This window comes from Nyctibius grandis, chromosome 14, assembly GCF_013368605.1.
Source record: "Nyctibius grandis isolate bNycGra1 chromosome 14, bNycGra1.pri, whole genome shotgun sequence".
Lineage (NCBI taxonomy): Eukaryota > Metazoa > Chordata > Aves > Nyctibiiformes > Nyctibiidae > Nyctibius > Nyctibius grandis.
Window position 1 is genome coordinate 15,185,433 of NC_090671.1, and position 15,737 is coordinate 15,201,169.

A 15,737-nucleotide genomic window follows, 5' to 3' on the forward strand; every position below is an offset into this window, starting at 1 on the left:
CCTGGCAGCTGGCACATCCCACTGGCAGTGCCCAGATGGGGTCAGGGTGGCTGTGCCACAAGCAGGGCCAGCTGCTCCCATGGACCCTTAAAGGGGGCTTGTCCCCAAGGGCACGGCACCCCGGAGCAGGGTGTCCCCCAAGCAGGGCATCCCTGAGCTGCCACGGGGCCCGGGGTGTGCCGAGGCTGGGGTGCTGGGGGTGCAGGATCAGTCCCAGCCCTCGGGGAGGGCTCGGGTGAGACCAGCAGAAGCCGCTCCGGGCAGGATTAGCCGATCCCAGCACGCCTAAGCCCGTCACGCCGGCAGAGCACGGGGGCTGAGCACGGCCGTTAATAGCATCCGTATAAGCTTCTCAGGGTTCCTGGTGTAATCAGCTCACTCAGACCCCAGGACGGTGCCTGCTGAACCCCAGCCATCAAGCCGCCGTCCTCCGGCAGCGCGGGAGCGTGGCAGCGATAGCATCGGCGTTAGCAATGGGAGCCTGGCGGTACAGCTGCTGGTGGTTCAGCTCCTTCAGGAGCACAGCAGCAGGATGAGTGCTTGGCGATTATTTCAGCATCCATTTATCAAGCATTTGCAGCCCTCTAATTCCTCTAAGCCCCTCTGGCTGAGGTATCGCAGCAATCGGCTTTGCCCGGCTCTCCCCAGCCACAGCATGAGTGTCTGCCAGCGCTGGCCGCAGCTGCCAGGAGGTCCCATCTCCCTGGCTGGGGCTGCGGGGAGTCTCGGGGACCCTCTCCCATGGGGATGAAGCTTTGGGGCTGGGGAGGCCATGGCGGGTGGGTCCCTGCTCTGCAGGGGCCCGGGGCTGAGCCTCCCCTGGGAATGACGTGACTGTGCAGCGTGGTCCCGGGAAGGGGTGTCCCCACCTGGCCCATCCCAGGGGACACTGGGGGTCCCTGGGGCCGTCCCAGGGCCTCAAGCGCGGGCAGGGGCTGCAGCGGTGAGGTACGTTTAAGGATGCGTTTGGTGCCAGGAGCTCTCTGTGAGCAGCTGACGTGGTGCTGAGCTGGGCGGGTGGCTGGTGGCTGGTGCCCTGAGAGCACCCAGGTCAGCACTGGGGCTGGGCGAAGGGACTTGCTTCGGCAGCCCCCACCCTGCCAGCCCTGCCACCCGTCCTGCCCTGCCAGCCCTCCCACCCTGCTGCCTCTCGAGACCCCCGTGCCATCACCCCGGGGACGGGGGCTGTGTCCCTGCTGCCCACCCCGGCCAGCACGCAGCCTGCACCCGTGCCCTGCAGAGGAGAGAGCGCTTCCGACAGCGGCTAAGTATAAATCGTGGGGGAGTGAGAGCTGGTTGGAGACGTCCTCCCTGGCGCCAAGCTTCCTTCCTCGGTGTTTACGCGCCGGTATCCAGGCAGAGCCCAGAATAGACCTGGACATGAGCTGTCGTTTGGCATTAAGGCCACTTGTGCTCCAAACGGTCCCTGCTGTCCCTGTCCCATCTCGCAGGAGCAGCCGCCCGTGCCAGCAGAGCACAGTGCCCCGGGTGCCGTGCCGTGCCCGGGGGCAGCAGGGGCTGCGGGGGCCACTTGCGGAGGCTTTTGTGGATTTAGAAACCCCTTCCAGTCCGGAACTGCCTGCGGAGTGCTCCTGAGCGAGATACAAGATAAACCCCTTGTACATCTTGATAGCATTCACCTCCTCTGGAGTTCCCTTCCCGAGACGGGCACCGGCACGAGTGTGTGGAGGAAAGGCAGCCGAGCAGGGAGGGGAGCGGGCACGGGGCTGTGCTGGGGCCCCAGGGCAGCGCCGGGGCATGTGGGGTGGGAGCGGGGTCTGGCAGCGGGCAGGGCTGGCAGCCCGCGCCCCGGGGACGTGCTGGAGCACAGCTCCAGTTTGGGGGTGGCCATGCAATCTGGAGTGAAGATCGTTAATCACTTCTCTTCCTGGTAACGTGCCCGTATTAATCACCGATGCCGGGGGCCCCCTGTGCCTCCAGCCTGCGTTTGCTTCCCCGAAATACACATTTGCCCTTTACAAACTAAAGCATGTTAAGTACCTCATTACAGAGTCGCTGTACAGAGTGTTTTCTTTCATGCTTTGTTAAGGACAGACTCGTTTAAATGCATCCTGGCAAAGGATCTAATAAGAAATTAGTCAACTTTCCGAAAGCATAAAATATGGTTTAACGGCAACATCCATTACGGATTAGAGTTCACATGACAAATAACCCGGGGATGCTGCTTTGCTGTTCTGGTATCACACCGGCTTCAAGGACTCAACATCCCGCCTGTCCCACTGTGAGCTGGTGTCCCACCATGTCCCACCGTGTCCCACCGTGTCCCAGGATGCCCATGGCCCCACGGCAGGATGCCCATGGCCCCACGGCAGGATGCCCATGGCCCCATGGCAGGATGCCCATGGAAGGCAGGCTCAGCCTGGCTCTGGGAAGGAGAGGGAAGCAGAGACACTCAGAAATGAGTGGAGGGCACGGAGGGTCCCGGGCTGCCCCAGCAGCAGCGTGCGTGGGGACACGGAGGCAGCCAGCCTCCCCGGAGGGGGCTGGGGGAGATTATTCAGAGCTGACACAAGCCAGTGGTTGCAGATGGCGTGTGTGAAATGTCTCCTAATGGGCTAAGGGAATCGGCTAATGAATTTGCTGAACCACTGCTAATTGAAGAACTTTTTAAGTCATGGGAAACATAACAGGAGAGGCCAGACTCTGGGTCCCTTTTCTCCCTGTGGCAGTGACAGTGCCGGGGTCCCTGGTCCATCCGGGTGGGCACTTGCACCTTACGGTGCTGAGGCGTCAGCGGCAGGAGTTTATAGGCATTAAAATCCCGGGGTGACATAAAGGGTGGCTGGAGGCCGGGCAGAACTGTGCTCCCCCACGGCAGTGTCCCTGCGTTTCAGGTTTCACATCCAAAAGCTCCTTTCTTCCTTTTCGTTCCGCTCCTACCTTAATTACTAGAATTTGAAACACGAAAAATCAAGTTTAAATTGAATGTAAGCGTTGTGCTTTTGTTTAAAGTATGTGTAACAGTGATTGTAATGAAGTGCCCAGGGCGAGCCAGAGGTTTATCGTGCTTTGCTGGAGTCTGCTGGGGACAGAAGCCCCCGGCTGCTGCTCCAGTCCCCCACCCACAGAGCCCCGGCACCGTGGTGGTCCCTGCAGCCACCTCACAGCAGCTCGAACCTCTTTTCGGAGCAGGTCAGTGCCTTTGTTTGCACTCAGAGGGGAGCACGTGCCCAGGCATCCCGGGGCCGGCAGCAGGGCTGGGGGCTTGCAGACCCACCATGCCCAGCCAGGCACCTGCCCGCACTGAGGCAGGGACCCCACGTTGTGGGGACTTGGGCTCCAAACCCTCCCGGGGGTGCTGAGGGGGCTGGAATTGGGGTCTGTAAGTCCCGCGCATTAAACGCCTTCCCTGGCAACTGCAGTTTCCATGGGAGACGTTGACTCTCTGCCTCTCGGAGCTTTCTGCAGCATTTCGCAGAGCTGCAGCGCTGCTTACAGCTTATTTCACAACGGACCGCAGCCCAACTGGACCCATCGGTGGTGAATAAATCTGTATTTCATGCAATTAAACTCCCTGGCCGACGCGGTTTTGATGACTCTTTCCCGCGCATCGCGCTGCCCGACACAACAGGTCGGTGGCTGCCTAAGGAGAGACCTTGCAGAAGCGGGTGATCGTCCCTCTGTCCTCGGCACTGGTGGGGTCGCACCTTGAATCCTGTGTCCAGTTCTGGGCCCCGCACTTCAAGAGAGATGTTGAGGTGTTGGAGCGAGTCCAGAGGAGGGCGACCAAGCTGGGGAAGGGTCTGGAGGGTCTGACCTATGAGGAACGGCTGAGGGAGCTGGGGGTGTTTAGCCTGGAGAAGAGGAGGCTCAGAGGTGACCTTAGTGCAGTCTACAACTACCTGAAGGGAGGTTGTAGTGAAGTGGGAGTCGGCCTCTTCTCCCAGGCAACCAGCAATAGGACAAGAGGACACAGCCTCAGGCTTGGCCAGGGGAGGGTCAGGTTGGACATTAGGAAGCATTTCTTCTCAGCAAGGGTCATTAGCCATTGGAAGGGGCTGCCCAGGGAGGTGGTGGAGTCACCATCTCTGGAGGCGTTTAAGACAAGACTGGCCATGGCACTTAGTGCCCTGGTCTAGTTGCCATGGTGGTGTCAGGGCAATGGTTGGACTCGATGATCCCTGAGGTCTCTTCCAACCCGGTTGATTCTGTGATTCTGTGTGATTCTGTGAGTGAACCTCCCTGAACAAGTGACCTCTAGATAAACACACCAAACAGCAGCTCTGAAACGGCGAGATAAGGCCACCGAGTTCCAGCAGGAACCCACCTTTCAGGGTGTCGGTGCAGGCTCATTATCGCTTTCCCATAATGAGCTCGTTGGGGTGAGCGGCCAGCACTCAATCAGCCGCAGCTCCCCGGGGGGCTGATTTCGTGCTGCCGACACAGCTATAATTTCATGCCCAGAAATGCCCAAGTGCCACTTTTCCCCATTTTTTTGCAGACAGCGGATCAGGGGCAGCGCTGATCCCTGCCAGCCCGGACCCTCTCGCTGCAGATGAGCTGGTGGACAAGGCGGTCGGTGGAGCTGAGGAGCTCGGGCACGTCATGGGCTCGGCTGGCAGAGACGGGGAGCTCGGGCACGTCATGGGTTCGGCTGGCAGAGACGGGGAGCTCGGGCACTCCACTGCCCTCAACCTGCTGCCGGCCGCGGAGGACGGCACCGATCTGGCCACAGAGGAGACAACACTGCTGGTGCAGAGCCGCGTCCTGCCAACACCCACCGCCGCTCCCGACACCGATGCAAAACAAACTTTTCCTGTTAAGAAAAAGCCACCGAGTCTAAAGCAAGTAAATACATCAAGGAAGCACCCGAGGCCCAAGGGCACCCTGGCAGGGCCCCCCAGGGCTGCCTCCCCAGCCAGCCCGCCAGGCTCTGGGCTCCCCGCTGCCCCCCGAGAGCCACACGCACCCACAGAGGCAACAGCCAGGGTGGGGGACACGGAGCAGAGCTCCCCCGAGCTGCCCTGGGGGGGCCAGGCCACCACCAGCCACCCCGTGCTGCAGATCTCCCCGTCCACCCTGCCGCCGGCGGTCCCTCGGCCCCTCCCCGATGGCACCGGCGATGCCGGTGAGGCTCCGACCGCGGCTCCCACCAGCGCTGCCGTTAACCGGACGGAGGGCACGGAGAGCGAGGCGCACGGCTCCGCGTCGGAAGAGAGCCAAGAAACCACCACGTCCACCATCGTCACCACCACTGTCACCACCACGGAGCCCACCCCGGGTAAGGCGGGGAGCACGGGAGGGGGGTTACGGCAGCCGGTGGGGAGCAGCTCTGTGCGTGGTGCTGGTGGGGTTTGTGGGGCTGCCCGAAACCTTCTGCACTTCAGCGGGGTCGGCCACGGAGCAGGGACGCGGGTGCTGGGTTTAGGGCAGTGGGAGCACCCGGGTGCAGGGGGGGAGCTGTTGGGTGAGCTGGGGCAGTCGCTGATGGACGTTCCTCCAGCCCTCTGCAGCATGAGCTTCCACGACCCCGAGGGCTACATCGACTCCACGGACTACCCCCCGCTGCCCCTGCACAGCTACCTGGAGTGCACCTACAACATCACCGTCTACACGGGCTACGGCGTCGAGCTCCAGGTGAGGAGCGTGTCAGTGGGGGGATAAACCATGGCCCAGCACCCCTGTGCCACGGCAGCAAATGATGCAAAGCCCCCACAGCCTTGGGCACGGCTGCCCTGGGCACATGCACTTGCTAAAAAAACAACCTTCCCAGGGGAAAAACTAGATTTTTCTTAGGCCATGTAATAAATAAACTGTACAAGGGAACTGGTACATCCTGAACAGGCAAGGAGTGAATCGACAGGGTCAGGGTCGCTTCTCCAGATGAAACCTCACTTCTCCAGCAGGTCAGAGCATGCCGAGCGCTGCGGGTGGCTCTGGCAGTACCAGCAGCCCCCGGAGCCGGGCACATCCCTGCCTCGTGCACAGGAGATGGGCACGGTTGTGACAACAGCAACAAATCCTTCTAGTCACAACATCGCCGGGAGCGCTCGCAATTACGGGCTAAGGCTAAATATAGAGCCCTGGTCCTCGCACACTTAAGGAAACAAATGATCTGATGAGCATCTTTCTGCTGAAACATGAGCCCATTTATTAAGCTAAATGGACGTGAAATGTAAATGTGAGGTTACTTCTCATCTATTCCCAAATAATAATTAAAGCTTTTTGGGACTGCTCATTAGATGCATTGGCGGTGCAATGCTCTGCGGGTGCTTGGGGCTGGGGAGTAGCACCCTGCCGGGACCCCCGCCATCACCCCCCGCAGCTCACGGGTCTCTGCTCCCACCCAGGTGAAGAGCGTGAACCTGTCTGATGGGGAGGTGCTCTCCATCCGCGGCGTGGACAGCGAGGCCCTGGTCATCCTGGCCAACCAGACCCTGCTGGTGGAGGGCCAGGTCATCCGCAGCCCCACCAACACCATCTCCGTCTACTTCCGCACCTTCCAGGACGACGTGGTGGGGACCTTCCAGCTCCACTACCAGGGTGGGTGCCTCCCCGACGTGGGTGTGTGAGGAGGGGTGGGATGGCGGGGTCAGAGCATCGCTGGGACAGGTCAGGCAGCAGCCTGCGTTGTGCTCAGAGCAGAGGGCTCCATGTGCACCGATGTCCCGGTCCCCAGCGCTGGCTGTGCTCCCCACGCCCACCTTGCCCCATTTCTGTCCCCGTACAGCAGCTCCTCCTGCACTGTAAATCTATTTTTTTTTTCCCTGAAGAGCTATAAAAAATAGATGAGTTCAGGCAAATTCTTTTTAAAATAGAAACTGGGTCTGGGCAAAGGCAGTAACAGGTGGAGAAGCAGCAGCGCGGTGGTTTGTCGGTGCTCTGCGGCTGGCACCAGGCAGCGAGGTCTGTCCGTGGCCCCGTGGGCACATCCAGCACGTCCCCAGCACTCCCCACGCCGACTGCAGGCTGGCTCGGGGCAGAGGAGCCCTCAGCTCTGAAACGTGTGTGCTCCTTCCAGTGTTTATGCTGAGCTGCAACTTCCCCCGGAGACCCGACTTCGGCGACGTCACCGTGATGGATTTGCACTCGGGTGGCATTGCTCACTTTCACTGTCACCTGGGCTACGAGCTGCAGGGTCCCAGGGTGCTCACGTGCATCAACGCGTCGAGGCCACACTGGAGCAGCCCGGAGCCGATCTGCTCAGGTACACCCCACCTCGGATAGCCCCAGCGCTAGGGAAGGATGGGAAAAAATTAGAGTCACTTTCGTTGTGCTGTGAGCTGTGTGCGGTCCTGGGAGGGAGGGGGAGCAACGCCCAGCTCGAGGTACTGAGGGTTTTCACGTCAGAGCTTGCCTCCTAATTGGGCAGGAAAGGGAGTTATGGAGTTTAGGTGTGTGTGAGCATGTGTGTGAGCATATATGTGTGCACATAGAGCAGAGCAGAGCCAAGCCAGAGGTTCACAGAATCACAGAATCACAGAATGTTAGGGATTGGAAGGGACCTCGAAAGATCATCTAGTCCAATCCCCCTGCCAGAGCAGGATTGCCTAGACCATATCACACAGGAAAGCATCCAGGCGGGTTTTGAATGTCTCCAGAGAAGGAGACTCCACAACCTCTCTGGGCAGCCTGTTCCAGTGTTCGGTCACCCTCACTGTAAAGAAGTTTTTCCTCATATTTATGTGGAACCTCCTGTGTTCCAGCTTGCACCCATTGCCCCTTGTCCTGTCAAGGGATGTCACTGAGAAGAGCCTGGCTCCATCCTCATGACACTTGCCCTTTACATATTTATAAACATTAATGAGGTCACCCCTCAGTCTCCTCTTCTCCAAGCTAAAGAGACCCAGCTCCCTCAGCCTCTCCTCGTAAGGGAGATGTTCCACTCCCTTAATCATCTTCGTGGCTCTGCGCTGGACTCTCTCTAGCAGTTCCCTGTCCTTCTTGAACTGAGGGGCCCAGAACTGGACACAATATTCCAGATGTGGCCTCACCAGGGCAGAGTAGAGGGGAAGGAGAACCTCTGTTGACCTGCTAACCACACCCCAGGAGGCCATTGTCCTTCTTGGCCATGAGGGCACATTGCTGGCCCATGGTCATCCACCAGGACCCCCAGGTCCCTTCCCCTATGTGGTTCACGCTGAGCAGAGCGGGGCAGGCGTTGATGCCCCCAGCTGTGCGGGAGCCCTGGGCACAGATGCCCACCCGCCCGTGCCTCAGCGGGGCCGTGCTCTGTCGGCAGCGCCCTGCGGCGGCACCGTCCGCAACGCCACCATCGGCCGCGTCCTCTCGCCCAGCTACACCGGGAACCACTCCAGCGGCGTGTACTGCGTGTGGGCCATCGGGGCCCCTCCGGGCCAGAAGCTGCACCTGCACTTCGAGAAGCTCCTGCTGGCCGAGAAGGACAGGTGAGGCTCTGGGGTCTGCGGGGAGCCCCTGCCCTGCACCCCGGGGCTGCGAAGGGCTTTGCTCCGGGGTGAGGAGCGGGGTGCTTTGCTGGGTGCTACGTATACCAAAGCTTGGAAGGTCCCAGCTGGTCTCAGCTCCCCACCTCACACCTCCTGCCCTCCCGGTGCCCAGGCTGCGCCCACCCGAGCTAGGGGTGCAGCGTGGAGGGGGCTGCCAGCCCGAGGATGGTGGGAACGGGGGCAGAGAAGGGTCCCGGTGCAGAAGTGGAGGTTCCTGATTTAGGTGTTCAAGCATTCAGGAGGCAGGACAGGTCTTGGAGCTGTGTGAGGCGGGCGCAGAGCACCAGCCCCTCCTGTCCCCAGGCCCTGCGCTTTGTGCCAGGGGATCTTGTGGGTCTCCTGACACGCCGTGTCCTCCCGTGCAGGATGGTGGTGTACAGCGGGGACACAAACCAGTCAGCCGTCCTCTACGACTCGCTGCGCGCCGACAGCGTGCCCTTCGAAGGGGTCATCAGCGACGGCTCCTCCATCAGGATCGACTTCCTCGCCGAGGAGCCCGCGGCCGCCACGGCCTTCAACATACGCTTCGAAGGTGATGTGCTCCTGTTTGGGTACCCCTGAGAGCAGCCGGCCCTCGGGACGTTGGGGCAGTTAGCAGAGACACAGCTGTAAGAAGGGTCTCGGCTGCCCCCCGTGCCAGCCCACCCGCTGTGCCACCATCCCCATGTCGCTGTAGGTACACAGGGCAACCTGAACCTCGCCTGGGGCTGGAGGAGCTTTGGGGAATACATTTTTCTAGCAAGAAATAGAAGAAGAAATAGCGAAACCCCGTTTACTCCAACAGAAAGGTTTATTGGTGAGCGGAGTGTCCGTGGGACACTCTGTGCCTGCTGTGGGGCAGCCCTGGGGCAGTGGGTGCTCTGTCCAGGATGGGACCCTCCAAATCCGGGCTGAAAAGGCCATCAGTGCTGTGGGAATCACACAGCCTGTGGTGCCCGTCACCACCAAAGGCCCAGACTGACCCCTTCCCTCGGTCCCCATGGCACGGCACCGCTGGGCACCGAACCCACGCCAGCCACAGGGACGGGGTCTGTCCTGGCTCTTGCCCCCCTGCAGCCCTTGCTCACCAGGCTGCTTCCTCCAGACCTGCCAGCGGCTCCCCTGGGGCTGGGATGCCCAGCAGGTCCTGGGCAGCTCGTGTAGGTTTGATCCAGTTGTCATTTAAGTGCATCCTGCTGCCAGGATCAGTCAACGGGAGCCCCACGGCTCTGGGCGAGCTCAATAGTCCCAGGGGAGATTGCTCAGGAGTACAGCAACGGGCAGCACAGCCAGCGCCTCACTGATGCTGGTACACAACGGGAGGGGGTTTGGTTAAGCCTGTGCAGCTCAGGACAGATAAACTGTTGTTAATCCTAATTGCCTGTAAAATATGCCACGGAAGAGGCCATCCATGCGCGGCGGGGATGGAGGGAAGCGTTTCTAGCTGGGGATGGCAGCAGAGCCCGGGGCTCACCTAGCAAAGCCCCCAGAGCAGCAGGGGAAGGCAGCGCTCCCCGCAGCCGCCCCCGTGCCCCTGTGGCTAACGGGGGGTTCCCTTCCAGCCTTCGAGCGGGGCCACTGCTACGAGCCCTACATCCAGAACGGGAACTTCACCACCTCCGACCCCACCTACAACCTGGGCACCACCGTGGAGTTCACGTGCGACCCCGGGCACTCCCTGGAGCAGGGCCCCGCCATCATCGAGTGCGTCAACATGCGGGACCCGTACTGGAACGACACGGAGCCGCTGTGCCGAGGTCAGTCCCTGCGCCGCGGGGCGGTGCCGGGTGCCGGGCACGAGCACCACGGCTGAGCCCTGCCTGCCTCTCGCTCCCACAGCCATGTGCGGGGGGGAGCTGACCGCCGTGGCCGGGGTGATCCTGTCCCCCAACTGGCCGGAGCCCTATGCGGAGGGGGAGGACTGCATCTGGAGGGTCCACGTTGGCGAGGAGAAGCGGCTCTTCCTGGACATCCAGCTGTGAGTAGTCCAGACCTCGGTGCACGTCTCTGCCCCGCCAGTGCCCAGCCCACTTCGCTGCGGTGACCCCGCTCCCCCCGCCCCAGGGGCCCACGCCATTTCCCTGTTCTCCCCCTTGGAGCTTTCCTAATCCCCAGTGCACCTCTCCCAGCTCTGTGGGTGCTTGGGCTGAGCAGAACTGGAGGCCAAGCGATTTGAAGTCATAAATGTCACTGAGAAAACCATGTTTGACAGAAAGCAGAGATTTACTACAAATGTCAGCTTGCCATGGGGATTAGCTGGGCACCTTCCAAGAACATTCTTAATAAAACATTTGGGGATCAGCTCAGTCATCTCCAAACAAGGCTGGATTAGACAGGCCGACGTGCAAGGCAGGGGTCCTGCAGTGACCGAGCACGTCCTGGGCCCACAGGTGCTGTGCACGCACAGCCGGCCGGATCCTGCCCGTGTGCAGGAGTCCTGGCTTCGCTGGGAGAGTTACTTCAGCCTCAAACCCAACAGAGATGACTCCTGTGGGGCTGGGAGCATCCTGGTGCTCTCCCCCTGACCCATGGGGAAGGGGAGACGTGGTGTCCCCGCTCCGACCCCGTGCTGCCCCAGCCCCTCAGCACAGCGCTGGGTGCTGGCTGTGCTCCCCAGCACCCGCGAGCCTCGCTGGCAGGGCAGCGAGCAGGGGAAGGTGACATCCGTGCCCACCCTTGGGGTTGATCCGACCCCTTCACCCACGCCATCGCTACCAGCACGGAGCAGGCAGTGGGGCTGCGGGGGCAAGAGAAGCGGCCTGGCAGCAGGGCTGGCAGCCCCGGGGGTGTGCAGCCACCACCTGCCCTTCGCTTGGGAGCAAGGACAGAGCCCCTTGTCCCCTCCCTGCTGCACATGGGGCGGAGGGAGGCTGCGGCCGGGGCCGGCTCTGGCTCGGGGGCAGGTTTGGTGCCAGCCCTGCCTGTGCTGCCTGCGCTGTCCCTGCGCTGTCCCTGCGCTGTCCCTGCCCTGTCCCTGCGCTGTCCCTGCCCTGTCCCTGCGCTGTCCCCGCCGCCCGCGGGCCGCCACCGCCCCCTGCTGGCCGCGGGCCCCGCGCTCCCCGCTGCCGCTGTCCGAGGTGCTGGCGCCGCCTGTCACCCCGCGGCGGGGCCCTGGGTGTCACCTGCCCCACGGAGCCACCAGCACCTCCTGAGCCACCCCCGGCTCTCAGCATGGCGGATGGAGATGGGGTGAGATGTGGGGCTGGCGTCTGAAAACCAGCGCTGCTGACCCACAGGGCAGCCCCACGGCGCCTGCCTGGGGATGGGCATGGGGACAGGGACGGGGACAGGACGTGAGGCAGGTTCGCTGCTCCTTGAGCCCCACACCGTTGCGTCCTGCCTGGGCTCCCTGCGCCAGCTGCTCTCTAACCGAGCTCTCCTTTCCAGCCTGAACCTCACCAACAGCGACATCCTCACCATTTATGACGGGGACGAGCTCACCGCCCGCATCCTGGGGCAGTACGTCGGCAGCAGCGGTCCCCAGAAGCTCTACTCCTCCAGCCCTGACCTCACCATACAGTTCCACTCGGACCCTGCCGGGCTCATCTTTGGGAAGGGGCAAGGATTCATCATGAACTACATAGGTAGGGAGAGCGGGGTGCCAGGTGTGCCCCCTGCCACTGCGGTGCAGGTGGGGACCTTGACACGCAGCCGGACCAGGTTGTCCAGTTGCCAGGTATGGAAGCGGGGAGAATTGCTGTGACACCAGCACTTCACACCCACTGAGCTCCTGCAGAACCCCCAGCCCCACTGCAGGTCTCTGGGTCAGTCAGTTCTGGGGTGTCCCCGTATGCCTCCCCTCTTCCAGGCTGGCAAGAAGGCCATGGGATTTTTGGTCCCTGTTAGCCCTGGTCTGGCCCAGTTCAACTGCGGAGCAGAACAGGGAGAGAAACTGGTGGAAACAGGGGGGGCAGGATCACCCCCCCACACACTCTGTCAGGCTTGAAGCTGGTGGCACTGAGGCCCTGCATTGAGGGGCCCTCCTAGGAGAGGTCACCAAACCCAGTCCTCAGGCACAGGCATGGGGAGAGCAGGGCACAAACCCCTCGCCGGAGCAAACCAGGCATGCCGTGACCGTGGCATCTGCTCCGCTCCCCTCCTGCGCCTGCAGCCAGCGCTGAGCCCGGTGTTCCCAGTCTGCTCCTTTTGTCCTGACCCCAGCACAGACTCTGCCCTGCTCTCACCAGCACAGCCCTCCACCTGGGCCAGGGCTGGGGGGGCTTCAAAGAGCCCCTGGTACCCACTGCTGCCCCTTCCCTCTGCCCAGGGGATGCCACACGCCGTGCCGTTTGCGGTGCCTGGGGCTGGAGAGCTCTCGGGAAGGGACGGGCACATGGTGAACGCTGTGTGCCACGTGCAGCAGCTCCGAGGAGGGCTGTGCCGTGGGGTCCGGCCGGGCGGGTGACAGCCAGCACCTCTCTTGGCTGCAGAGGTGTCCCGCAACGACTCCTGCTCCGACCTGCCCGAGATCCAGAACGGCTGGAAGACCACGTCGCACACAGAGCTGGTGAGAGGGGCCAAGATCACCTACCAGTGCGACCCGGGCTACGACATCGTGGGGAGCGACACCCTCACCTGCCAGTGGGACCTCAGCTGGAGCAGCGACCCCCCCTTCTGCGAGAAGAGTAAGTGCCCCAGCAACGTGCTGCTGTCCCCATCACATCCCCGTCACCCGCGCCACCGTGCCGGGGCTCACCGCTCACACGGCTTCTCTCCCCCAGTCATGTACTGCACGGACCCGGGCGAGGTGGAGCACTCGACCCGCCTCATCTCCGACCCGGTGCTGCTGGTGGGCACCACCATCCAGTACACCTGCAACCCCGGCTTCGTGCTGGAGGGCAGCTCGCTGCTGACCTGCTACAGCCGCGAGACGGGGACGCCCATCTGGACCTCGCGGCTCCCGCACTGCGTCTGTGAGTTCGGGCGGTTCCTCCCGCTCTCCCGCAGCTCGGGGGGGTCCTGGGAAGCCCTTTCCTGCGGCCGAGACCTTCCCCAGCCGTGCGGGGTGGGGCAGAGCTTTGAGCTACCTGAAAGCGGGGTGGGGTGAGACCCTGGGGGCTTCCGTGCTGCCGCCCAGGCTCCCCCTCTCCCTCGGCAGCCCAGCCCGGGGCTCACCGCATGATGTTCCCTTTCAGCCGAGGAGTCGCTGGCCTGCGACAATCCAGGGCTGCCAGAAAATGGCTACCAAATACTTTACAAGCGCCTCTACTTGCCAGGAGAGTCCCTGACCTTCATGTGCTACGAGGGCTTTGAGCTCATGGGGGAGGTCACCATCAAGTGCATCCTGGGCCAGCCGTCCCACTGGAGCGGACCCCTGCCCATCTGCAAAGGTAACGGCGGGGGGGGCGCGGGGACAGACAGCACCTCTGTCCCCAACCCGGGATGGGACGGGGACCTTCATCTGGCTGCAGACCCCCAGCAGATCTCTAGCTGGGAGCTGAACTCGGCTGAGCCCTGAGTGCTTCTCTGGGTTTGTGCTGAGTGAGCTGTCTCACCCAGCTCAGCCCCGTGCAGGGGGGCCCACGCAGCCAACGGCTGCCAGCACCCAGTCCAACCCCGTTACGTACCTCTAACTCTCCATTTCTCTTCCAGTGAATCAAGACAGCTTTGAACACGCTCTGGAAGGTGAGTGGCGTGCGTTTGGTGGAGCCCGGGAAGAGGGAGGGGAAAAGCAGAGGCGCAGAGGGGATCACAAGGTGCTTGCGAATGGCAACGTAACAGATCTCGTCCTTTTAGTAGCAGAAGCTGCTGCGGAGACATCGCTCGAGGGGGGAAATATGGCCTTAGCCATATTCATCCCGGTGCTGATCATCTCCTTGCTGCTGGGAGGAGCGTACATCTATCTCACAAGGTGGGGCGTGCAGTCGGGCTGGGGGCCAGGCAGAGCCCGTGGGGACGTGGCCAGCGCTGGCTCAGCACCACCGTGCCCTCACCGGCCACACGCCGTGGGCACGGCCCTGGGGAGCCGGGCACCGAGCTCCTGCTCAGGGGTCCCTGGGGCGCTGGCAGGGAGGTGGGAGGACGGGGCTGTCGTGCTTTGCTCTGGGGTCCTGCAGCCCGGTGACTCTTGCGTCCCCCCCGCAGGTGTCGGTACTACTCCAGCCTCCGCCTGCCCCTCATGTACTCCCACCCCTACAGCCAGATCACGGTAGAAACGGAGTTCGACAACCCGATTTACGAGACAGGGGTGAGTCCTGCTGCACCCCTGCCCTGCTGGGGACTGTCCTGTCGGGGGAGGGCTGCAGGGTGCGGGGCTCCATCCCTCGGTCACTCCCGAGGGGCCGGGTGGGCTCGGGCAGGCAGGAGGGGGCTGCGGGGTCCCGGTGGGGAGGGCACCGCTTCCCCGGGAGCAAGACAACCCCCGGGGCCTCTCTTGCTGCCCTGGAATGGGGAGAGTGTCCTGAACCGCAGCTGCTGCCCTCAACGGGCTCCTCCTTCTGCTCAGGAAACACGGGAATACGAAGTCTCGATCTAAGGACAGCGGTAAGAGAGTCTCCGGCTGCGAACTTAATGTGCTCTCATAGACCTTCCTCAGTGACTAATCCAGAGACCGCGTGGAGCTTGGTTGGACCCCTGGACCTGCTGTTGTCTTTCCTTTTGCCTCTTTCTTGAAGATTTTACTGTTTTCTTCACTGTATTTATTCTATTTAAACTGCGATAGGTGTGCTGCGGAGCCCCGGGCGCGGGCAGCAGCGGGCGCCGGGGCAGAGCCGGGTCCCGGCGAGGACGGGGTGGCACGGGGGGCACCCGCTGTCCCCCCGCAGCGCGGCGGCGTGTCCCCCGGCACTGCCCACACACACACACACAGAGGGGGATTTTTGCGGTTCTGATGTTGTTAAAAATTAAAAACGTCTCCATTGCAAGAGCCTGCCGTTGATTGCTGGGAGCTGAGGTAGGCGCAGGGTTTGCCGCAGGGCCGGGGGCTCGTGTGCCACCAGCACAGGGACCGTCCTCTCTGCGGGGAAGCGGAGCCCTGCTGGGGAGCAGGGCATGGCCTGGCACACACAGGTACGTGCCCGTTTCTTCTCCCACTTTGCTTCGGGTGCCAGGGCTCACAGCTCCCGGGGGAACCCTAACGGTGACCCCCAGCAGCCTGGCACTGCCGGGAGCCGTGGGAGCCCTCCCTGCAGCGAGGGGAGCTCGGCAGCCGGTGCCCCTTCACTCACGCCAGTTGTTCCTCTCCAGTACCATGTACGTGACCCTCGCCAGGAACACCCTGCTCCTGCTAACAGCCAGTGGCCACCCCTGGTCCCCGGTGGCATCTCAGGGTAAGCAGGGCAGGCTGGGCTCCCTGCCACCGCTCCCGCTGGCGGCGGGGTCCCCTGGGCT

General features: G+C 62.5%; 1 protein-coding gene across 1 annotated transcript; it reads left to right on the forward strand.

The window, feature by feature from the left end:
- The first annotated feature begins 772 nt into the window (after nt 1-772).
- On the forward strand, nt 773-14,883 carry SEZ6L (seizure related 6 homolog like). Its single transcript, XM_068412950.1, has 17 exons — nt 773-779; nt 4,463-5,242; nt 5,465-5,598; nt 6,312-6,504; nt 6,983-7,168; nt 8,204-8,369; nt 8,795-8,961; nt 9,971-10,165; nt 10,248-10,386; nt 11,796-11,992; nt 12,839-13,033; nt 13,130-13,321; nt 13,544-13,738; nt 14,001-14,033; nt 14,145-14,259; nt 14,493-14,595; nt 14,854-14,883. The coding sequence occupies exons 1-17, from the start codon at nt 773-775 to the stop codon at nt 14,881-14,883; spliced, it is 3,027 nt and encodes a 1,008-aa protein (XP_068269051.1).
- Nucleotides 14,884-15,737: the final 854 nt, after the last annotated feature.